The 24,666-nt window shown below is 45.9% G+C and overlaps 1 protein-coding gene across 1 annotated transcript in view; it reads right to left on the bottom strand.

Annotated features, from left to right (window-relative positions):
• eIF3h (eukaryotic translation initiation factor 3 subunit h) overlaps positions 1-24,666 on the bottom strand; it is an 81,805-nt gene that overhangs the window by 37,239 nt on the left and 19,900 nt on the right. Inside the window, exon 2 of the mRNA XM_068381752.1 lies at positions 20,048-20,198. Coding sequence (XP_068237853.1) covers positions 20,048-20,198 — 151 coding nt within the window. The remainder of the gene's footprint in view (positions 1-20,047; positions 20,199-24,666) is intronic.

Genomic DNA, 24,666 nt, shown 5'->3' with positions numbered 1-24,666 from the left:
GTGTCTGATGCGTCCGAGAGGAGACAGCGGTCGGGTTTCTGAACAGCCAAAGGTAGACTTCCTTGAGAAGAAAGCTGTTCTTACACCACGCGAGAGAAGACCTCCTCTCTTCGGAAACAGGAACTGAGACCGTCTCTAGCGTCATGTCCTTTATCCAGTGAGCAGCTAGATGATACTGAAGGGGGGGGGAGGTGGAGTCTCCCTAACACGATGAACAGGGCCAGCGATGAAAGTGTCCCTGTTAGACTCATCCACTACCTGACTGAGCATCGGTTCCTTCTCAGCATGCTCTGGATGCATTCTAGGGCTTGGAAGATCCTTGGGGCCGACGGAAAAGCCCGAAAAGCTCGACTCTGAAGATCCATACCCAGGTAGACAATGGTCTGGGATGGGACGAGCTGAGATTCCTCAAAATTGACCAGGAGGCCCAGTTCCTTGGTCAGATCCATAGTCCATCTGAGAATCTCCAGACAGCGACGACTTGTGGGAGCTCTTAAAAGCCAGTCGTCTGACGGAGCCGGACACAAGATCATGGTACTGCTGCACAGTCTGTGAACTGTCAACCATGGGGAAGCGAGGAAGTACAGTGACAACCCGAAGCTGTCTAGACTGTCTGGGTCGTACAGACAACTCCTTATCGGGTTGCTGAGGTTGCCGCACTGCGTCACAACAAGTCACTTCTGCTGGTTGTTGAACGTCTTCCCAGTGACACACTGACTCCGTAAACAAAAAATCCTCTAACAAGGACTAAGCTTGGACTGCATGTCTTGCAACACAGCTCAAGGTCTAAGGGAGCAGGTGTGGTAACAGACGGGGTTAGCGACTGAAGTGGAACCATTACCTTCCCTGGAAGCATGTTATGCTTAAATAAAAGTCCATAGGAGGCTACGCAGCTAAAGGCTCCTCTCCAAATGACAGAGTCCTCAAGGGAATATCAGAAGGAGGGAGAAAAGCACTTTCTCATCTACAGGGACCATATCCGAGAAAAGCTAAGTTCTCTCAGTGAGGGTTTCACTGGTGCAAAAGCAGCAGACTAGAAGGCAACGTTATGAAACTGCTTGACAGTCTAGTGAGTTGGCAACAACCAAAGATGTGTGACTGAGAAGCATGCGGTAAGGTATGCAGAGCATGCTGTATGCAGAGCATGCTGTATGCAGAGCATGCTGTAAGGTAAGCAGAGCATGTTGCATGGCGTGTAACATTTCTCAGAAATTCCATGACCAGTGCTAGATGAAGTAATATCGCATTACTGTCCATTGAAAGTGCACGTGCCGAGGGAATTGATTTAGACTGTTTTGTTGATGAATTTGATAGCCGGCATGATAATCGTAGAATTAAGCTGCACTAAATATACGTACTATAATCTACTTCACCTCAGGAAAGGGAAACTCGCCCTGTTGGCAACACTGCATTACTTCATGCATGCTTGCATGGGGTTTTAATATCAACATAATATTTACATTACATTCATAACTCATGATTCATTTTTGTTTTGAAGATATTTTTGCCATATTTTGCGATTTTGTTAAAAATATATTGCAAGGAATACATATATATTTTTTTATTTAAGTAATACGAATAACCTCCATTATCATAATGTTTGTGTAGGCATACATGTATATGATTACAAATGCAAGTTATGAAAGTAATGAGGTGTTATTATTGCATTTGTTATTTCAAAGTTGAATGGGAAGAGGCTCAAGTTGAGGAGAAAGTGGCAGATGCATGCGTTGAGGTGGCTGACTCATAGCATGAGGTTCCTGCCTCAAGAGTTGCGCTTGCCTCAAGGGTTGAGGTGGCTGCGCAGAGAGAGGCTCTTGACTCACGAGTTGAGGTTCTTGAGGTGTGAGCTGCGAGAGTTGAGGTAGCGGCTGCGCAGAACGCAGTTCCTGTCTCACGAGTTGAGGTTCCTGAGGAGCTAGCCTCAAGAGCTGAGGCTCTCGCCTTGAGGAAAGTTGAGGTAGCAGCTGCGAGAGCTGAGGTGGCTGCCTCAAGGATGGTAGAGGTTGTCGTACCTCAAGAGGTTGTTGCCTCGAAGATGGTCTAACCAAGAAAATCTTGCCTCAAGGCATAAGACTCCTGCTCCCATTGTTGAGGTTGCCTTAAGGAAGGTTGAGGTTGCTGCACAACGCTGGTAACTGGCAACTCCGAACGCGGTAAGGTAGCTTGAGGAACCTCAACTTCGTACGCCTGGCAGACTGGACTGCGGTGAGGCGGAGCGCTCGCAGGAGGAGGTGTAACCTTCTCAGCCTGAAACTCACGCATTAAGACCGCAAGCTGCGACTGCATGGACTGCAGCAAAGTCATCTTGGGATCAACAGACGATAAGGTCTGTTGAGGCAAAGCCTTAACAGAAGATGAGGTCTGTTGAGGCATCGCCTTACCTCTCTTAGGAGGTGTGCAGTCACCTGATGACTGCGGAGAGTCAGAGCTAACCCAATGACTGCATCCGGGTTGTTGAACTCTAGAGGTCTGGACTTTATGTTTAAGAGGTTTTGAGACCTGAGTCCAGCGTTTTCTCCCCGAAATTTCTTCTGCAGACGAGCAAAATAAGGGCTCAATCGTCTGCGGGTGGGAGTGACGGTCTCTGTAAGACACGCCCGCAACCACCGAGGATACTTCTGTGCGCCGATCAAGGCCTGCCGAACCCTTTTGCCCTTCGACATTGCTTCTCCCCTGGGCTTGGGAGCTTGCAAGAGGTCCCGGACTGGGAGGACGACTGGCACGCACAGAAGTACCCTCACGCACAACACTGACACACTTTGCGCTAATCACTTATCACTTTTGATTTTCTGTTTGCACTTATTTCACTGAACTCGAAACTTTAAGTGGTTTGTACCTGAAACACGCAATTCTATCCTTCCTTAAAAGTTAGTAATTGCGAAAACAGAATTACAATGTAACAGAAAAATCTAATGAAAGATAAATAATTCAGTGGCTGGAAAGAGACTAAACACTAGATCAAATAAACTACGTTTAAAATCTCTCACCGCATAAAGCTTGCGAACAAGAATAAAACTCTAGAAACGTTTACCTTCTTCCCCTAAAGAGACTAGGGAGAAGAGCAAAAACGATAACAACGTTACTCGCTTGAACGAAACGTTTATCCAGCTCTCTCTCCCTCCGTCTCTATCTCTCTCTCTCTCTCTCTCTTGACTTAGAACCTGAGAGAAGAGCCCAATCATATATATCGTTAAAACATATTATTGTTAAAGGAAAAAAACTGAAATATTTCCCAAATAAAAAGTTCCTTTATTAGAATTAAAACCATTAAGCTAAGAAAGAATGAACAAAACGCTAGAAACGGTTACTCTTACTGCAACGTGACACTGTGAAAATTCTCTCTCTATCGTAACGATAGAGCGCAAGTTGAACGTTCTGAACGTCAACAACTGCAGAGACAAAACAAAACGTTAGTTCAACTTTGAAAACAGTACGAGACTATCAAAGAAATTCTTTCAAAAACATTAAAATAGCATAATATGTTAACAGGTAAAACCGAAATGACGGGCTCAATGTTAATTAACTTCGGTACCAAGAAAAGACCGCCTACTATTAGGAAAGGTCGAATATAAACAAATATAAAAATTAATTTTAATAAGTTTATAATAAAAGGAAGTTAATCGAAGAGGCCTATAAAAGGCGGAGAGATATAAAATAAATCTATAACTTTTGTTAAGCAAAATTAAGAAAGAGAGCCTATACTCTCTTAGACACCAACACTTCCGTCTAAGGGAAGGGTCGGCCATTTAAAAGTGAAAGAGAGTTCATACTCTCTTCGTCACCATAATTAATCAAATTAATTCCAAAAGCTAGCTAAGCTAATGATAAAACTTCCTGAATAGCGAAAGCTAAACTCTAGAGCAAATACATCACCAAATCGTGAGCAAAAAACTCCAGAATCAACAGCGTATCCATGTAGGTCTAGCCGGAGGCACGACAGAGGAAAAATTGAGGTGGTGTCAACAAGAAGTACTGCAGTACCTGGCCACAGGTGGCGCTTGTGAGTACACCCCCCTCTTGTATAGCGATCGCTGGCGTATCCCTTCCGTAGAATTCTGTCGGGCAACGGAGTTGACAGCTACATGATTATCGGGTAAGATTAATATTGAAAAAATAGGGTTAAAGGTTTTTTTTTTTTAAGGAAGAGATTTACTTTACAAAGGTGTAATAGAAAACAAAAGTTGAAAAAAAAATGTGAGTTTTTACTGCATGAACATTTAGCCACATGACAAGATCAATGATTAGCCATGCCTTTATAAGCCAAACAGCTGTTTACATCACCCATCTGTACAGTTTCATTACTATTTCCCACCTATAAGTCACCTAAAACTCCTTTGTTTTCAAAAAAAAGCTTTCATTAGAATTTTTGCCCAATTTTAGGTTAAAGGTAAAGTCAACTACAAAATCTGAAAGTAATTAAAAGACATATATGAGTGGCCTAAGCTAGGTCATAGTATAGTAATATAAACAAAACACTGATTGTAGGCAGAAGAAAATCAACTTAGTTATCACCAGTTATTATTAATAATTTTAGTAAATACATTAGGAATGATTGTGACAATTATCACATGAGACAATGTAAGAGAATGCATACAACCTTAAGATAATGTAAAACCATTACTGTACATAATAAGGAAGTTTGGAGCTGGGATAAAATTATAACACCTCTGTTAGTGAATTAGGTTAAACTGCTTCCAAATTGTTGCAAAACCAGCAGAAGCGGAAATTACTAAATTTAAAAAATGGAATAAGAAGAAGTTTTCGAAAGAAGTGAAGAGAGTAAGGAAGGCTGGCTCAAGAATTGAAGAGACAGTGAAAGATGGAAATGGAATGTTGTTAAAAGAAGAGGAGGCAAGGAAAAGGTGGGCGGAATATTTTGAAAGTTTACTGAATGTTGAGGATAATAGGGAGGCAGATATAATTGCTGTTGCAGGTGTTGAGGTGTCGGTAATGGGAGATGAGAATGAGAGAGAGATTACAATAGAGGAAGTGAGGAGAGCACTAGATGAAATGAGAGTAGGAAAAGCAGCTGGTATGGATGGTGTGAGAGCTGAGATGTTGAAGGAAGGGGGTGTGGCTGTACAGTACTTGAATGGTTGGTGAGATTGTTTAAAATGTGTTTTGTGTTGTCAATCATACCAGTAGATTGGGTTTGTGCATGTATTGTACCACTATATAAGGGTAAGGGAGATGTGCATGAGTGTTGTAATTCAACAGGTATTAGTTTGTTCAGTGTAGTTGGAAAAGTGTATGGTAGAGTACTGATTAATAGGATTAAGGATAAAACAGAGAATGCAATCTTAGAAGTACAGGGTGGTTTTAGAAGATGTATGGGTTGTATGAATCAGATTTTTACAGTTAGGCAGATATGCGAGAAATATTTAGCAAAAGGTAAGGAGGTGTATGTTGTGTTTATGGATCTGGAGAAAGCGTATGATAGAGTTGATAAGGAAGCAATGTGGAATGTGATGAGGTTATATGGAGTTGGTGGAAGGTTGTTGCAAGCAGTGAAAAGTTTCTACAAAAGTAGTAAAGCATGTGTTAGGATAGGAAATGAAGTGTGCGATTGGTTTCCGGTGAGAGTGGGGTTGAGACAGGGATGTGTGATGTCGCCGTGGTTGTTTAACTAGTATGTTGATGGAGTGGTGAGAGAGGTGAATGCTAGAGTGCTTGGACGAGGATTAAAACTGGTAGATGAGAATGACCATGAATGGGAGGCAAATCACTTGTTGTTTGCGGATGATACTGTACTGGTTGCAGACACGGAAGAGAAGCTTGGCCGATTAGTGACAGAATTTGGAAGGGTGTGTGAAAGAAGGAAGTTGAGAGTTAATGTGGGTAAGAGTAAGGTTATGAGATGTACGAGAAGGGAAGGTGGTGCAAGGTTGAATGTCATGTTGAATGGAGAGTTACTTGAGGAGGTGGATCAGTGGATCAGTTTAAGTACTTGGGGTCTGTTGTTGCAGCAAATGGTGGAGTGGAAGCAATGTACATCAGAGAGTGAATGAAGGGTGCAAAGTGTTGGGGGCAGTTAAGGGAGTAGTAAAAAAGAGGGTTGGGCATGAATGGGTTGGGCATGAATGTAAAGAGAGTTCTATATGAGAAAGTGATTGTACCAACTGTGATGTAAGGATTGGAGTTGTGGGGAATGAAAGTGATGGAGAGACAGAAATTGAATGTGTTTGAGATGAAGTGTCTAAGGAGTATGACTGGTGTATCTCTAGTAGATAGGGTTAGGAATGAAGTGGTGAGGGTGAGAACGGGTTAAGAAATGAGATAGCAGCTAGAGTGGATATGAATGTGTTGAGGTGGTTTGGCCATGTTGAGAGAATGGAAAATGGCTGTCTGCTAAAGAAGGTGATGAATGCAAGAGTTGATGGGAGAAGTACAAGAGGAAGGCCAAGGTTTGGGTGGATGGATGGAGTGAAGAAAGCTCTTGGGTGATAGGAGGATAGATGTGAGGGGGCAAGAGAGGGTGCTAGAAATAGGAATGAATGGCGAGCGATTGTGACGCAGTTCCGGGAGGCCCTGCTGCTTCCTCCGGTACCTTAGATGACCGCGGAGGTAGCAGCAGTAGGGGATTCAGCGTTATGAAGCTTCATCTGTGGTGGATAACGGGGGAGGGTGGGCTGAGGCACTCTAGCAGTACCAGCCATTCTCAGTTGAGTCCCTTGTCAGGCTGGGAGGAACATAGAGAAGAGAGGTCCCCTTTTTTGTTTCATTGTTTGATGTCGGCTACCCCACCAAAATTGGGGGAAGTGCCTTGGTATATGTATGATGTAAAAAATGGAATACATGGAAGCATGTATTGCTTAAATGGGACAGAAGAATGACATCTTGAAGAATTAAGAGACAAAATAGTCCAAGAACTTCAGATTCACAAGAAAATAAGGGTTGTACCCTCATGAATTAATTTTATCCTTTAATATAATGGAGTAATAAAATGACAAACTTATAACATAGTTTGTATTTTTCCTAACATACAAAACCGAATTCTTTGCTATAGGAGATATTCTAGCACGAGCTGGAAAATACGGCAGAAAAACCTTAACAAGGTCGTTAACGACCGGGCAGGTAATTACCCACCTGTTAGTGGTGGGGCAACCGCCGGTCGGTAGTTGCTGTTTACCTTCAATCGGAGGAAGATTTGTGTAAAGAATTCGGGTTTGTATGTTAGGAAAAATACAAACTCTGTTATAAGTTTGTCATTTGTTCCTACACTTGATACAAACCCTCATTCTTTATTATAGGAGACTTAGTCTTGAGGCCAGGGTGGCCAAGGAGTTCCCTATTCCTAGGGAAGATAGTCCTCAGACTAGACTCTTTTGAAGCAACAATCTTCCGTTAATCTTCTTTCTTTGTAGATCCCCATAATCTCAGCACGACTGAAGGTTTGTAGCTTCGAGGAAACAAATGTTTCAGGATAAAGTGGGACAGGAACATTCGACTCGGACCCCTTCAAACTTAGGATTCCCCCAACCTTGCAAAGGGGAAACCTTGTGACCACGAGTATAACTTATACCCTGTGAGAGGAATCAGAATAGTATCATACCTTATTTCCACTGGCGAGTCCAGCTGAAACTGGATACAGACTAGGATCCCCAGTATCCTCAGCCAACGGTTACTGTCCCTTGAAAGGGCGTACGTAAGGTAGCTACAGCACCCGTTGACCTATCACAATAGGCCCTATATAGGGGTGTCTAGAGACCTATGTGTCACCTCGCTCAAATAGTGAGCGGTGAATGTAGATTGGCGTTTCCAGACCACAGCACTTAAGACTTGGGAGACAGAAATTTCTCTTAAATGCCAGTGAGGCAGCCACTTCCCTAACTTGATGAGCTCTGGGTCTTCGTGAAAAAACCTCCCAATAACTTTCTTGAGCTAGAGAGGGATGGTGTTGCGAGAGGTTCTCTTCTTTACCTTGTTGGTACTAAGGAAGAGATGACGGAGACGTGGTCTGAAAGGTCTGGTGCCCTTCAGATATTTCTTTAGCACCCTGACTGGGCATAGGTACGACTGGTCTGTATCCTGTGTTACCTTATTGAGGGTGGAAAACTGAAATTCTCGAAATATCTCATCGGCAGATGAAGGATTTTGAGTCTAGCCCAGTACGAAGTTGTGAGACACTTCCGTCCCCCCATCCCTTAGAATGGGTGACGACTTAAGACAGACCATGTAGCTCACTGACCCTTTTAGCCGAGGTCTTAAGGTTCAGAAAGTAGTCTAAGGCCCTCAAGGGCTCATAGGGCAGACCCTTCAGGGAACGTAAGACACGTCTCACGGTGATGGTCTACTCTCAACTGGGGGGCAAGATCACTCAAAACCCCAAATCAACCAAGGTGATGTCTTCGGCGCGACAGCCCTTAATCGCTGAGACTGAGAGGAGCTTTTCCTCACTGAGGTACAAAAGGAAGTCTGGGAACTACTGATTCCTTCCTTTTGAGAACAAAATTGCTCCACATGGTCGCTGTTGTAGCGGTTAAGAAGTACATTGTCTTTGGCCCCAGCAGTTAGGACTTCTGGTAGGGACTGCCTGGAGTCTTGGTTTGACAAATCCTTGTGGCTCGCAAGGTAGCCGACAGTATCAGACCACGTGTCAAGCCAGAAGGGACATTGAAGTCGCACCCATTGCCGAGCCTGGAAGAGTAGAGTGTCTCTTCGAGGATTAGCCCGGTGTGAGCCTCGCACTCAGGGGATCCAAGATCAGAGGAGAAGGGTTGACGTCTCTGATCTCGGCGAACAGACCAGGTTTAAAGGTCGCTCAAGAATGGCAGAGGCAAGGAACAGTGACATTGCACTAGCAGTTAGGACAATGCCCTAGAGACTGACCATATATTATATGGCCAATGACCAAGCCTCCTCTCCATTCCAGCTAGGACCAGGGAGGGCCAGGCATTGGCTGCTGATGACTTAGCAGAAAGATCTATAGGCTCCCCCAAACCCCCCAACCTTAGCTCACAAGGATGGTAAGGTTGCATGCAAACTAGTGGCACTAACGAGTCTGAGCGGGGCTCGAACCTCAGACTGTCAAACACCAGTCAGAGACGTTACCAATCAGGCCACAGCCAGAAGATCAATTTTGGTCTTAGGGTTTGGGATGGACAACATAGCCTGTCTAAGGCTGGAGTGTCAAGAGGTTGAGGAGACAGATGCAAATCGCCGAGGCCTGAAATATTACACATAGTTCTTAGAGTCCTTAAATAGGAGGATTCCAAGTCCCTCGATGGCAGCTCTCCCGAGGAATCCTCAGTCTGCGCTAATTCCTTGCGTGTTATTACAGGTAAAGTGGAGACGCGAGTAGCAGACAAACGTTATGTCTTACCCCTCGTATCTTTCTTATCGAAAGGGGAAGAACGGTAGAAGTCGGAGTGTCTGGAGGTAATGGCGAAGACCGGTGACGAGAGTCGGAAGGCCCATTGTCATAAGAGTAAAACTTTTGATGACGATGGTCGCGATCATAGCGCTAATTGTGTGCGTGCCCGGACACACTGTGCTAATTGTTACGAGAGCCCGACGACTCAGCGTAACTGAAACTCGAAGGTTCCAAGACGTGTGAACTCAAAAGTCCAGCGCGACAGACGCCCGAAGGACTCCTAAGGCCATGAGAACCCGTAGGATCAACATGACGAGAGTTCTAAGGCTCCCGATCACGCCCGCCGAAAGGGTGACCGTCACGAGACCCCAAGAGGTCAAAGTGAGGAGAACCAGTAGGTTCAAAAAGATGTCTCCTTACAGCACGAGGGGGAGAAAGTCAGGGTTGAAGATAACTCTTCCGCAGGGTAGAGTTGTTCTCCCGAAGGATAACGTCGCTTAAGACAAGGCTCTCGCTCCGCCCCTGGAGGAGAACCAAAAACGTAAGGGGGAGGAGCGTGGAACAGCAAAATCCTACAAGTTTTCTCTCGTGAATGGGAGGAAGGTTCTCCCGAAGGAGATCTCCTAAAACAAGCTTCTCCCTGCTCTATGGGGAAAAGTGTAGGCGTAATAACTCTCTCGCGCAAACGAGGGAGAAGTCCGCCCGAAGGAAGATATTGCCTAAGGCAAGATTTCTCCCCGCTCTATGGGAAAATGTGTAGGCGTATTAATTTCTCTCTCGCGAACGAGGGAGAAGTTCTCCCGAAGGAGGACATCGTCTCAGACAAGCTTTCTCCCAGTTCTAGGGGAAAAAAGCATAGGCGTAATAATCTCTCTCTCGAAGTTCTCCCGAAGGAGGACATCGCCTAAGACAAGTTTTCTCCCAGTTCTATGGGAAGCACGTAGGAGTAATAATCTCCCTCCCGTGAATGAGAGAAGTCCTCCCGAAGGTGGACGTCGCCTAAGACAAGCTTTCTCCGAGTTCTATGGGAAAAAAGCATAAGCGTAATAATCTCTCACGCGAACGAGAGAGAAGTTCTCCCGAAAGTGGACATTGCCTAAGACAAGTTTTCTCCCAGATCTATGAGAAAAAGGTAGGCGTAATAATCTCTCTCTCGTAAACGAGAGAGAAGTCCTCCTGAAGGAGGACATCGCCTAAGACAAGCTTTCTCCCAGTTCTATGGAAAAAAAGCATAGGCGTAATAATCTCTCTCGTGAACGAGAGAGAAGTTCTCCCAAAGGAGGACATCGCCTAAGACAAGCTTTCTCCCAGTTCTATGTGAAAAAAGCATAAGCGTAATAATCTCTCTCTCTTGCGAACAAGAGAAGTTCTCCCGAAGGAGGACATCGCCAAAGGCAAGTTTTCTCCCAGTTTTATGGAAAAAAACGTTGGCATAATAATCTCCTTCTCGTGAAGGAGAGAGAAGTCCTCCCGAAGAAGTACATCGCCTGAGCCAAGCTTTCTCCCAGCTCTTATGGGAAAAAAGTGTAGGCGTAATAATCTCTCGCGAAGTTCCCCCCGAAGGAGGAACAAGCCTTAGACTTGCTTTTTCCCCAGCTCAAGGGGAGAAAGCACAGTCTTCGGGGACAAGATAGCAGAGGTAAAACTCATTGAGCTGTTTGTAACTCTTCACGAAGGAGGGAAGGTTGCTGAATGGCTGAAAGGGGGAAGTTTTCCCTCGGAAGGGGGGGTGGTTCTCTCACGCAGCCCAATTCCGAGGAAGGTTATCACTCCCTCGTAAGGGGAGGTTCTCAACCCCTGGAGGCGCACATCTTGGCAGCAATCTATGTTTCCCAACAAGTTGATCAAGTTGCAGGTTGACAATGAGTGCTACCTCGTAACATTGGCAGCTCATGAGCTGCCACATGAAGCGCAGGATAACGAACAGAGCGGCCGAAGCCCTCCGCATAGTGTTCTACGGCACTGCTATCTGGGTGTTTTCTTTTAGCCTCTCTAACACGCTTCCCCTTTCCCTCCTGCTCTCAACCAAAGAGAAGAAGGGCCGAACCCCTGCATCTTCTTCCAAGGTTTCCGAAAGACTCGTAATCCTTAACTCATTAGGAAGCAAAGGAACTGGGGAGGTTGTCCTCTCTGAAACATGAGAGCGAGAGATTGACCCCGCGAGTGTATGACCGGAGATTTGCGTGTAGCTCTAATTGCGTGCGAACACCTTGTGTGACGGGAGTCTGAAGACTCTGCCATAAGAGTAAAACTCTTGATGGTCATTGATGGTCATGGACGCAGTGTTGGTTGAGCGTACGCGAACACTTCGCGCGACAAGAGTCCGAAGACTCTCTGTCATAAGAGTAAAACTCTTGGTGACTTGTTTCACGAGAAACAGAAGGTTCAGCGTGATCGTGTGTGCCCCTAGAGGTCGTGTTGCGAGAACCCGAAGGACCAGAGCAACGGGAAACGGAAGTTTCCCTTTTCACGAGACACCGAAGTGTCAGCGAGACTAAATGCACGCGAGCCCGAGGTTTCAGCAACTTGAGTTGCGAGAAAACGAAGGGATAGCGCACCGGGAAACCAAAGTTTCCTTGTCACGAGACCCCAAAGGGTCAGAGATTGAGAAGTCGAAGGCGAGAGCGATCTTCTTTGAAGATAAGGGGTGAAAGTGAGGAGAAGCGCTCTATCCGACTTTTCTAGAGCGAACGGAGACCCTCAAACTATTATGCGAAGAAGAGGGTTCGAGGTCAGGACGTGCTTTGCCCTTGGCCACACTCCTTAGATGATCCCTCGCGAGAGAAAGACAGCGAGGCAGAACGATGACGAGAGGGAGCGCTCTTCTTAGGTTTGTGCCAAGAGCGCTAATAGTCTCGAGGAGAGACAGAAGGCGAGGAAGAGCGAGAACGATGATGTCTCTTCCTATTCCTATATCGCCTGTCTCTTCAGCGAGAGCATCTAGGTGAAGGCGCGCTAGCTCTTCTTTTCCTCTTCTCTCTCTCCCTCCTGACCTCCGAAGAGGGCGATGACGAGGAGGAAGCGCTCTTCTTGAGTTTGTGACGAGAGCGCTTATAGTTTTGCGGTGAGACATCTCGTGAGGAGATAGAAGGCGAGGAAGAGCGAGAACGATGATGTCACTTCCAATGTCGCCTGTGTCTCCAGCGAGAACGTCTGGGCGAAGGAGAGCGAGCTCTCCTTTTCCTCTTCTCTCTCTCCCTCCTAGCCTCCGAAAAGGAGGAGGAGGTGGAAGAGGAGGTACAGTACTGCGATATTTGCGCTCGCGACGTTATAATTTGTAAATGCGCCACGGAGTGCAAAGTAGGCACCGCAAGAGCTGAAGTTAGTATACAGTATCCACTAAAACTTTCGTGGGCGCCGACTGAGTTGATGGGAGGTAGGCGAGGTCCGGAACTCCCGAGGGTTCCAAAACAGAAGGGACCTGAGGCACTACCTTGCCCGCGAGAAACTGGTTCCAAACTCCCTCCGAAGGGGAACCTGGAAGTCCAAGGACAGGCCATACTGCTCGTACATGATCTGGAATGGAAGCAGTAACAAAGTCATTCCCAGTGGCAGAAAGTATTGCCCCACTGGAGGCGGCAACGTGATCCGCCTGACCAAGAGGAATGGGGGTTAAATCAATGGTGCCACTCTTCCTCGACTTTTCCCCGGAGGGAGGCAGGCAAGGCGACCACTTCTCCATACTTGGCAGGGGGAGCCTTCAGAACACCTATGACCTCTGTACCCAGGGCATAGGGAAAGAGGATCCACCTCCAGCGGCAACATAAGGGTGCCCGGAACACTTCCTCATAATAGAGGACATCACATCTAACAAAGAAAAAGAAAAAAGGATTAATCAAAAAATCAAAAAAGAAAAGCTAATCTGCTAGTCAAATAAAAGCAGGAGCAGCAGTGTTACCACTGCAACGGCTAGAATTCGATTGAAGGTAACCAGCAGCTACCAACTGTCGGTCACCCCACCACTAACAGGTGGGTAATTACCTGCCCGGTCGTTGACGACCTTGTTAAGGTTTTTCTGCCGTATTTTCCAGCTCACGCTAGAATATCTCCTATAGTAAAGAATGAGGGTTTGTATCAAGTGTAGAGAGGAAATTCCAGGTACCTCCTAAGAAAGTACTGTAGTTCGAGGCAAGTCTCTGGGTTGGAACAATTAGTAATTTCTGCAAGCCAATGGCTAATATTGTAACAAACACATTAAAATGTTATTTTCCTTAGTAAAATAAATTTTTGAATATACTTACCCGATGATCATGTAGCTGCAACTCTGTTGCTCGACAGAAAAAACCTACGGTCGGGATACGCCAGCGATCGCTATACAGGTGGGGGTGTACAACAACAGCGCCATCTGTCGAGTAGGTACTCAGGTACTTCTTGTCAACAAGAACCAATTTTCTCCTCGGTCCACTGGGTCTCTATGGGGAGGAAGGGAGGGTCCTTAAATTCATGATCATCGGATAAGTATATTCAAAAATTTATTTTACTAAGGAAAATAACATTTTTCAATATTAATCTTACCCGATGATCATGTAGCTGATTCACACCCAGGGGGGTGGGTGGAGACCAGCATACATGTTAACATAAGAAGCTAAGTATCCCGTATTTCATTTTAGCAGTTATTCAAAATAACAAACATAAAATAAATAAGTACCTGGTAAGGAAGACGACTTGAACAATTACTCTGCCTTTTTAAGTACGTCTTCCTTACTGAGCCTCGCGATCCTCATAGGATGCTGAGCGACTCCTAGGAGCTGAAGTATGAAGGGTTGCAACCCATACTAAAGGTCCTCATCAAAACCTCTAATCTAGGCGCTTCTCAAGAAATGATTTTGACCACCCGCCAAATCAACTAGGATGCGAAAGGCTTCTTAGCCTTCCGGACAACCCAAAAATATTTCAAGAGAAAGATTAAAAAGGTTCTGGAATTAGGGAATTGTAGTGGTGGAGCCCCCACCACTACTGCACTCGTTGCTACGAATGGTCCCAGAGTGTAGCAGTTCTCGTAAAGAGACTGGACATTCTTAAGATAAAAGACGCGAACACTGATTTGCTTTTCCAATAGGTTGCGTCGAATATACTTTGCAGAGATCTATTTTGATCAAAGGCCACGGAAGTTGTGACAGCTCTAACTTCGTGTGTCCTTACCTTCAGCCAAGCTTGGTCTTCCTCATTCAGAAGGGAATGAGCTTCTCGTATTAACAGTCTGATAAAATAGGGTAAAGAATTCTCTGACATAGGCAAAGATAGATTCTTAACTGAACACCATAAAGCTTCAGACGGGCCTCTTAAAGGTTTTTAAAATAGAACTTAAGAGCTCTTACAGGACATAATATTCTTTCTAGTTCATTTCCAACCATACGATAAGTTTGGAATATCGAACGATATTGGTCAAGGCCGAGAAGGCAGCTCGTGTTTGGCTAGAAAACCAAGTTGTAGAACATGTAGCCGTTTCGGATGAGAATCCGATGTTCCTGCTGAAGGCATGAATCTCACTGACTCTTTTAGCTGTGGTTAAGCATATCAGGAAAAGAGTCTTAAAGGTGAGATCTTTCAGGGAGGCTGAGTGAAGTGGTTCGAACCTGTCTGACATAAGGAATCTTAGAACCACGTCTACATTCCAACCAGGTGTAACCAAACGACGCTCCTTCGTGGTCTCAAAAGACTTAAGGAGGTCCTGTAGATCTTTATTGCTGGAAAGATCTAAGCCTCTGTGACGGAAGACTGATGCCAACATGCTTCTGTAACCCTTGATAGTGGGAGCTGAAAGAGATCGTTCTTTCCTCAGATATAAGAGGAAGTCAGCTATTTGAGTTACAGAGGTACTGGTCGAGGATACGGATACTGACTTGCACCAGTTTCGGAAGATTTCCCACTTCGATTGGTAGACTCTAAGGGTGGATGTTCTCCTTGCTCTAGCAATCGCTCTGGTTGCCTCCTTCGAAAAACCTCTAGTTCTCGAGAGTCTTTCGATAGTCTGAAGGCAGTCAGACGAAGAGCGTGGAGGCCTTGGAGTACCTTCTTTACGCGTGGCTGACGTAGCAGGTCCACCCTTAGGGGAAGTGTTCTGGGAACGTCTACTAGCCATCGAAGTACCTCGGTGAGTTATTCTCTCGCGGGCCAGAGGGAAGCAACTAGCGTCAACTTTGTCCCTTCTTGAGAGGCGAACTTCTGCAGTACCTTGTTGACAATCTAGAACGGAGGGAATGCATATACAGTAGATCTAGATGTGACCAATCTAGAAGAAAGGCATCTATATGAACTACTGCTGGGTCCGGGATAGGTGAGCAAAGTATTGGGAGCCTCTTGGTCATCGAGGTTGCGAAGAGATCTATGGTTGGCTGGCCCCAGGTGGCCCAAAGTCTCTTGCATACATCCTTGTGGAGGGTCCAATATGTTGGAATTATTAGTCACTTCCTACTGAGACAATCTGCTATGACACTCAAGTTGCCTTGGATGAACCTCGTTACTAGTGAAAAGTCTAGACCTGTTGAACAGGAGAGGAGGTCTCTTGCGAACTCGTACATATCACAGAGTAGGTCCCTCCTTGCTTGGAGATGTACGTCAAAGCAGGGTGTTGTCCGTGTTCACCTCCACCACTTTGCCTTGAAGGAGAGACCTGAAGCTTTCCCAGGTCAGACGTACTGCCAGTAGCTTCTTGCAGTAGAAATGCATTGTCTTTGACTCGAGTTCCATAATCCCGAGCATTCCCTACCGCCTAATGTCGCACCCCAGCCTACGTCCGATGCGTCCGAGAAGAGAACGTGGTTGGGAGTCTGAACAGTCAGGGGAAGACCCTTTCAAAGGTTGATAAAGTCCTTTCACCAAGTCAGACCAGACTTTATCTTTCCGGAAACCGGGATCGAGACCGCTTCTAGCGTCTTGTCCTTTTCCAGTGAAAAGCTAGATGATACAGAAGAGGACGGAGGTGTAGTCTTCCAAGTGACACAAATTGAACCACGGATGACAGTGTCCTAACCAGACTCATCCACAGCCTGACAGGGCAGTGTTCCTTCTTCAGCATCTTCTGGATGGATAACAGGGCTGGGGGTTGATCGTCTTGTTCAGCAATGTCCTCATCAGAGGGTTCCTCATCCGAAACTGATGAGGAAACGGCAACGGAGTGGGCAACGTCTGACTCGCTGAATCCGGTCGCCCTGGTGGATGCGTGACGGAGCCGGACACAAGATCATGGTACTGCTGCACAGTCTGTGAACTGTCAACCATGGGGACGCGAGGAAGAACAGTGTCAACCCGAAACTGTCTAGACTGTCTGGGTTGTGCAGTCAACCCCCTACCGGGTTGCTGAGGTTGCCGCACTGCGTCACAACAAGTCACCTCTGCTGGTTGTTGAAAGTCTTCCTAGTGACACACTGAACGTCCACAACCACCTCCGAGAGTCGCTTAACGTCAACGTGCGACTGGCAACCCACACTGGGTCGCACCGGTGGAGGAACCACCTCAACTGGCGGACGTGAGTAGGATACCTCAGCGTCAACAGGGCGTACAACCAACCGGTAGGAAGGTTGTTGGCTAGGAGGTTCTTCTCCGTAAAAAATCCTCTATCAAGGACACAAGCTTGGACTGCATGTCTTGCAACAAAGCCCAATAGGGTCTATGGGAGCAGGTGTGGCAACAGACGGGGTTAGCGACCGAAGCGGAACCATTTACCATCCCTGGAAGCCTTGTTATGCTTTAATTAAAGTCCATAGGAGGCTAAGCAGCTTAAGGCTCCTCTCCAAATGACAGAGTCCTCAAAGGAATATCAGAAGGAGGGAGAACAGCACTTTCTCATCTACAGGAACCATGTCCGAGAAAAGCTAGGTTATCTCAGTGAGGGTCTCACTGGTGCCTAAGCAGCAGACCAGAAGGCAACGTTATGTAACTGCTTGACAGTCTGTGAACTGTCAAAAACTGAACTGTCAACCACAACAGGTGCGTGAGGACATACAGCACTGGTGCATTAGTAGCAGACCAGAAGGCAACGTCATGTAACTGCTTGACAGTCTGTGAGCTGGCAACAACCAAAGCTGTGTGGGGAAGCCTCAACTCCTGACTGACTAGTCTGCTGCGGGCGAGTGGCGGTAACCACAGTGTGTTGAGGAGGCTGACACACCGTGTCAAAACACGGCAGCTTGTGGTAGCTCACGCACGGCAACGGAGTGCTCCGTGTGTCTGTGGGAGTAAGCATGCGTCTGGCAGGGTAGACTGCGCATGGGTGGAGGAGCTCTCACAACAAAAGTGTGGGAGCAGGCAGCCATGCTGGGCGCACAACCGTGGCAGGTTGTAGGCAAACGGGTGCATCGTCAACCTTCTCCGCAGTCGGAGTGTGGGAGCAGGCAACAACCAAAGCGGAGTGGTGGTGCGTGGTGGGGACTGCCGTGGGTTGCGGAAACTAACGCATCGCGTCAAAACACGGCAGCTTGACTCCACCTTCCCACTGCTGATGCGGTAGCTCACGCATGTTAACGGAGGGAGCCGCATGTCGGCTAACGTTAACATGCGTCTGGCAGGGTCGATTGCGCATCGGAGGTGGAGCTCTCCGCAGCCGGAGTGTGGGAGCAGGCAGCCTCAGGGTGAGCTGGGCGCACAACCGTGGTAGGTTGTAGGCTAACGAGCAGTGTAAACCTTCTCCGCACGAAACTCCTGCATAACCGCAGCTAACTGAGTCTGCATAGACTGCAGTAAAGACCACTTAGGGTCTACAAAAAAAACGGCAACAAACGGAGCTACTGTCCGTTGTGACTGAGGGTCTAAAACAGCTGGTGCGGCAACAGACGGTGTTACTGCCTGTTGCGGTACCACCTTGCCTCTCTTGGGAGGTGTGCAGTCGTCGGATGACTGCAGCGAGTCCGAACTGACCCAGTGGCTACACCTAGGCCGTTGGACTTGCGCGGAAGGGACCGACTTGCACTTAAAAGCTGCAAGATTTGGTCCATGGTTTCTACGAGAAACCTCTTCCGCAGACGAGGAATAAATGGGCTCTCTCGTCTTTGTGTGGGTGGGGCGATCTCACGTCGGCAACGTGTGTAGATACGCCCGAAACCACGGAGGGAAAAAACGTCTGTTCGTCGATCAAGGCCTGTGGAACCCATAAGTCCTTCGACATTACTTCTCCCCTGGGCTTGGGAGCTTGTAAGAGGTATCGGACTAGGTGAACAACTGGCACGAAAAGACGAACCCTCGGACGCAACACTGTAACACTTTGCGCATATCACTTTATCACTTTTGATTTTCTGTTTGCACTTATTTCACTGAAATCGGAACTTTAACTGATTTCTACCTGAAACACGCAATCCTATCCTTCATTAAAAGGTAGTAATTGCGAAAACAGTTTTACAATGCAACAGAAAAACATAAATAAAGATAAAGAATTCAGTGGCTGGAAAAGAGACTACAGTAAACACTAGATCAAATAAACTACGTTTACAATCTCTCACCGCATAAAGCCTGGGAACAAGAATAAAACTCTAGAAACGTTTTACCTTCTTCCCCTACAGCGACTAGGGAGAAGAGTAAAAAACTAATTCAGTGGCTGGAAAAGAGACTAAACACTAGATCAAATAAACTACGTTTACAATCTCTCACCGCCTAAAGCCTGGGAACAAGAATAAACTCTAGAAACATTTTACCTTCTTCCTCTACAGCGACTAGGGAGAAGAGTAAAAAACGAGAACAACGTTACCCGCTTGAACGAAACGTTTATTCTCCTCTCTCTCCCTCCGTCTCTATCTCTCTCTCTCTTCTCTCTTGACTTAGCGCCTGAGAGAAGAGCCCAATTATATATCGTTAAAACATGTTATTTGCTAAAAGGAACTGAAAGGTTTCCCAAATAAAAAGTTCCTTTATTTAGAATTTAAACCATTTAAGCTAAGAAAGAATGAACGAAACGCTAGAATCGGTTTACTCTTACTGCAACGTGAAACCGTGAAACACTCTCTCTCTATCGTAACGATAGAGCGCATGTTGAACGTTCTGAACATCAACAACTGCGGAGACTAAAAAACTAAACGTTAGTTCATCTTTGAAAACAGTACGAGACTATCAAAGAAATTCTTTCATAAAACATTAAAATTAAAAAGTATTAAATTCTTAAAAGGTTAAATACGATATGACGGGCTCAATGTTAATTAACTTCGGTTCCAAGTAAGGACCGCCTACTATTAGGAAAGGTCGCATATAAACAAACATAAAAATTACTTTTTTATAAGTTTATAATAAATGGAAAGTTAATCGAAGAGGCCTATCAAGGCGGAGAGATATAAAATAAATAGATCTATAACTTGTTAAGCAAAATTACCAAAAACCTAAACACACTTCCGTCTAAGGGAAGGGTCGGCCATTTAAAAGTGAAAGAGAGTCTATACTCTCTTCGTCACCATAATTAAACCTATCGAAAACGAATTCAAGTTTTGAAATGAAGATAAAACCCCTGCATAGCGAAAGCTCAAAACTGGAATAGTGTACTTCACCAAATCGTTGTGAAAACAAATCCAGTAGGGACGGCGTATTTAGTAGGTCCTGCCATTGGCACGACAGAGGAAAAATTGGTTCTTGTTGACAAGAAGTACCTGAGTACCTACTCGACAGATGGCGCTGTTGTTGTACACCCCCACCTGTATAGCGATCGCTGGTGTATCCCGACCGTAGGTTTTTTCTGTCGAGCAACAGAGTTGCAGCTACATGATCATCGGGTAAGATTAATATTGAAAAAGAAAATACTCATGAATATCTTACCTTCATCCACATCATCTGCATGTCGAGGGAAGGGGAAACAATTGGTGATTTCTAAACGGTCTTCAACAACAAGACCTAACAGGACACCCTGTGCAACCTCAGTATTACCAGCCCCTTCTTCATGGCAGTGTTTGATAATTTTCATCAAGGCCTGTAAATGAAAAAGTTAAAAAATTGTTTACATCTGAAAACCTATTATTTTACTGGAAAAAAAAAATTACATGACTGCAGTAACCCTCTCCTTGAGAGAAATTTGGAAGTAATTATATTTTTCCAAACTGTAAAAACCTGATCTCTTTACTAAGGATATATTGTTCTGGCATAGCTGGAAACTATCCATAAACTTTTAGGAGGGGTAAACAAACCCACCGCTAGTTAGCGGGGGGATAGACCAGCTCTCACACTCATCCAATGGGCTACTTCACTCCTGATTGCAGACAAGAATTTCTAGGGGGACAGGTGATAGCAGGCCAAGTATAAGTATAAGGGGTCAGGTTTGTATGGTTAGGAAAAATAAATTATTTACAAATTTGTTATTTGTGCCTACATTAATACAAACCCTTTCAGTCTTTACTATGGAGACTCGCCCTTCGGTGGGTGATAGTCTAAAAACACAACTGCCTCGTGTGAACACGAGAGGGGTGTCCTGACACTAAGCAAAGTCTCGGTACGATAAGCAAGGGTTGACAACCTGGGCAATCATGGTGAATGAGTGGAAATTACCCAACCCTAATTAGTGGCGGGTTGTTATACCTTGGGCAAAAATTCCAGCTATGCTGGAACAATATACACCCGTGGTAAAGAGTAGAAGGGTTCATATTTATGTAGAACTACGGCTTTTTCTAATTAAAGTATTTTGAAATTCTAAAAGTTATGACTGAAAAATGATATTTTAATTATAAAATAAATTTTTGAATATACTTACCCGGTGAATATATAGCTGCAACTCTGTTGCTCGACAGACAAAAAACTGTACAAAAAAACTCGCTAGCGATCGCTATACAGGTTGCGGGTGTGCTCATCAGCGCCAACTGTCGGCCAGATACCAAACTCTATGTAAAGAAAGACTCAATTTTCTCCTCATCCCACTGCGTCTCTATTGGGGAGGAAGGGAGGGCCGTTTAATTTATATTCACCGGGTAAGTATATTCAAAAATTTATTTTATAATTAAAATATCATTTTTAAATATTTAACTTAGCCGGTGAATATATAGCTGATTCACACCCAGGGTGGTGGGTAGAGACCAGTTAAATATGTTTACATCTTATGAGCTAAGAGTTTTTATTTCATTTTAGAAGTTATCAAAATAACAAAAACAAAATAAATAGGTACCTGGTAAGGAATTCGACTTAGACGATTACTCTGCCTTATAAGTACGTCTTCCTTACGGAGCCTCGCGATCCTCTTAGGATGCTGACAGACCCCTAGGAGCTGAAGTATCAAGGGCTGCAACCCATACAACAGGACCTCTTCAAACCCCTAATCTGGGCGCTCTCAAGAAATGACTTTGACCACCCGCCAAATCAAACAGGATGCGAAAGGCTTCTTAGCCTTCCGGACAACCCATAAAAAACAACATTTCAAGAGACAGATTAAAAGGATATGGAATTAGGGAATTGTAGTGGTTGAGCCCTCACCCACTACTGCACTCGCTGCTACGAATGGTCCCAGTGTGTAGCAGTTCTCGTAAAGAGACTGGACATCTTTCAAGTAAAATGACGCGAACACTGACTTGCTTCTCCAATAGGTTGCGTCCATTATACTTTGCAGAGATATATTTTGCTTAAAGGCCACGGAAGTTGTTACAGCTCTAACTTCGTGCGTCTTCACCTTAAGCAAAGTTCGGTCTTCCTCACTCAGATGTGAATGAGCTTCTCGTATTAACAATCTGATAAAGTCTGACCAAGCATTCTTTGACATAGGCAAGGATGGTTTCTCAACTGAACACCATAAAGCTTCAGATTGGCCTCGTAAAGGTTTAGTACGCTTTAAATAGAACTTAAGAGCTCTAACAGGGCATAAGACTCTTTCTAGTTCATTGCCTACGATCTCCGATAAGCTGGGAATATCGAAAGATTTAGGCCAAGGCCGAGAAGGCAGCTCATTTTTGGCTAGAAAACCAAGTTGCAGCGAACAAGTGGCTTTTTCCGACGAAAATCCGATGTTCTTGCTGAAGGCATGAATCTCACTGACTCTTTTAGCCGAGGCTAAGCATACCAGGAAAAGTCTTAAGAGTGAGATCTTTCAGGGAGGCTGATTGTAGCGGCTCCAACCTGTCTGACAAGAGGAATCTTAGTACCACGTCTAAATTCCATCCAGGGGTAGCCAAACGACGCTCCTTGGTGGTCTCAAAAGACTTAAGGAGGTCTTGCAGATCTTTATGTTGGAAAGATCTAAGCCTCTATGCCGGAAGACCGATGCCAACATGCTTCTGTAGCCCTTGATAGTGGGAGCTGAAAGGGATCGTCCTTTCCTCAGGTATAAGAGAAAATCAGCTATTTGAGCTACAGAGGTACTGGTCGAGGATACAGAAACTGACTTGCACCAGTCTCGGAAGACTTCCCACTTCGATTGGTAGACTCTAATGGAAGACGCTCTCCTTGCTCTAGCAATCGCACTGGCTGCCTCCTTCGAAAAGCCTCTAGCTCTCGAGAGTCTTTCGATAGTCTGAAGGCAGTCAGACGAAGAGCGTGGAGGCTTTGGAGTACCTTCTTTACGTGTGGCTGACGTAGAAGGTCTACCCTTAGAGGAAGACTTCTGGGAACGTCTACTAACCATCGAAGTATCTCGGTGAACCATTCTCTCGCGGGCCAGAGGGAAGCAACTAACGTCAACCTTGTCCCTTCGTGAGAGGCGAACTTCTGCAGTACCTTGTTGACAATCTTGAACGGTGGGAATGCGTAGAGATCCAGATGTGACCAATCTAGGAGGAAAGCATCTATATGTATTGCTGCTGGGTCCGGGACTGGAGAGCAATAGATTGGAAGCCTCTTGGTCAGCGAGGTTGCAAAGAGATCTATGGATGGTTTACCCCAAGTGGCCCAAAGTCTCTTGCACACATCCTTGTGGAGGGTCCATTCGGTTGGAATTACTTGCCCTTTCCGACTGAGACAATCTGCTATGACGTTCAAGTCGCCTTGGATGAACCTCGTTACTAGGGAGATGTCTTGACCTTTTGACCAGATGAGCAGGTCCCTTGCGATCTCGTACAACGTCAGTGAGTGGGTACCTCCTTGTTTGGAGATGTACGCCAAGGCCGTGGTGTTGTCCGAGTTTACTTCCACCACTTTGCCTCGAAGGAGATACTCGAAGCTTTTCAAGGCCAGATGAACTGCCAACAGCTCCTTGCAGTTGATATGCATGCTCCTCTGACTCGAGTTCCACAGACCTGAGCATTCCCGACCGTCCAGTGACGCGCCCCAGCCCAAGTCCGATGCGTCCGAGAAGAGAACGTGGTGGGGAGTCTGAACAGCCAGGGGAAGACCCTCTCTTAGGTTGATATTGTCCTTCCACCAAGTCAGACAAGACTTTATCTTTCCGGAAATCGGGATCGAGACCGCTTCTAGCGTCTTGTCCTTTTTCCAGTGAAAAGCCAGATGGTATTGAAGAGGACGGAGGTGTAGTCTTCCTAGTGATACAAACTGTTCCAGGGATGACAGCGTCCCCACCAGACTCATCCACAGCCTGACTGAGCAGCGTTCCTTCTTCAGCATCTTCTGGATGGATAGCAGGGCTTGATCTATTCTGGGGGCTGATCGTCTTGTTGTTCAGCAACGTCCTCATCAGATAGTTCCTCATCCGAAAACTGATGAGGAAACGGCAACGGAGTGGGTAACGTCTGGCTCGCTGAGTCCGGTCGCACTGGTGCATGCGTGACGGAGCCGGACGCAACGTCATGGAATTGCTGCACAGTCTGTGAACTGTCAACAACCATGGGTGCGCGAGGAAGCACAGCGTCCACCCGAGACTGTCTAGACCGTCTGGGTTGTGCAGTCAACACACTACCGGGTTGCTGAGGTTGACGCACCGCGTCAAAACAAGTCACCTCTGATGGTTGTTGAACGTCCTGAACGTCAACAACCACCTCCGAGCGTCGCTTAACGTCAACGTGCGGCTGGCAACCCACACTGGGTCGCATCGGTGGAGGAACCACCTCAACTGGTAGACGCGAGAAGGTTACCTCAGCGTCAACAGGACGCACAACCGACCGGTTGGAAAATTGTTGGCCAGAAGGTTCAGCAGCAACCTTCTCCGCATTAAAGTCCTCTATCAAGGACGCAAGCTTGGACTGCATGTCTTGCAGCAAAGCCCTTTAGGGTCTACGGGAGCAGGTGCGGCAACAGACGGGGTTAGCGACTGAGGCGGTACCGCTTTCCATCCCTGAAAGCCTTGTTTATGCATGACATAATTGTACAGCAAAACTTCAAAGGCTCGAAAACAGCTGTGAAGTTGACCTGTAAAAAACTGGGAGCGTCTCCTGGCCAGGCGCCAGGGAGAGTCTACGAGATTTGAGAAGTCTATCTGGGCAGAGGCAGGAACTCCCAAGCCGAGAACTTCTCTCGTGTCGTATCAGACTCTCGCTCTATAAACCAGTTTAAAAAAAGGGAAAGCAAAGGCT

Source organism: Palaemon carinicauda, chromosome 10 (genome assembly GCF_036898095.1).
Source record: "Palaemon carinicauda isolate YSFRI2023 chromosome 10, ASM3689809v2, whole genome shotgun sequence".
Taxonomy (NCBI): domain Eukaryota; kingdom Metazoa; phylum Arthropoda; class Malacostraca; order Decapoda; family Palaemonidae; genus Palaemon; species Palaemon carinicauda.
This window is presented reverse-complemented; position numbering and strand designations above follow the sequence as displayed.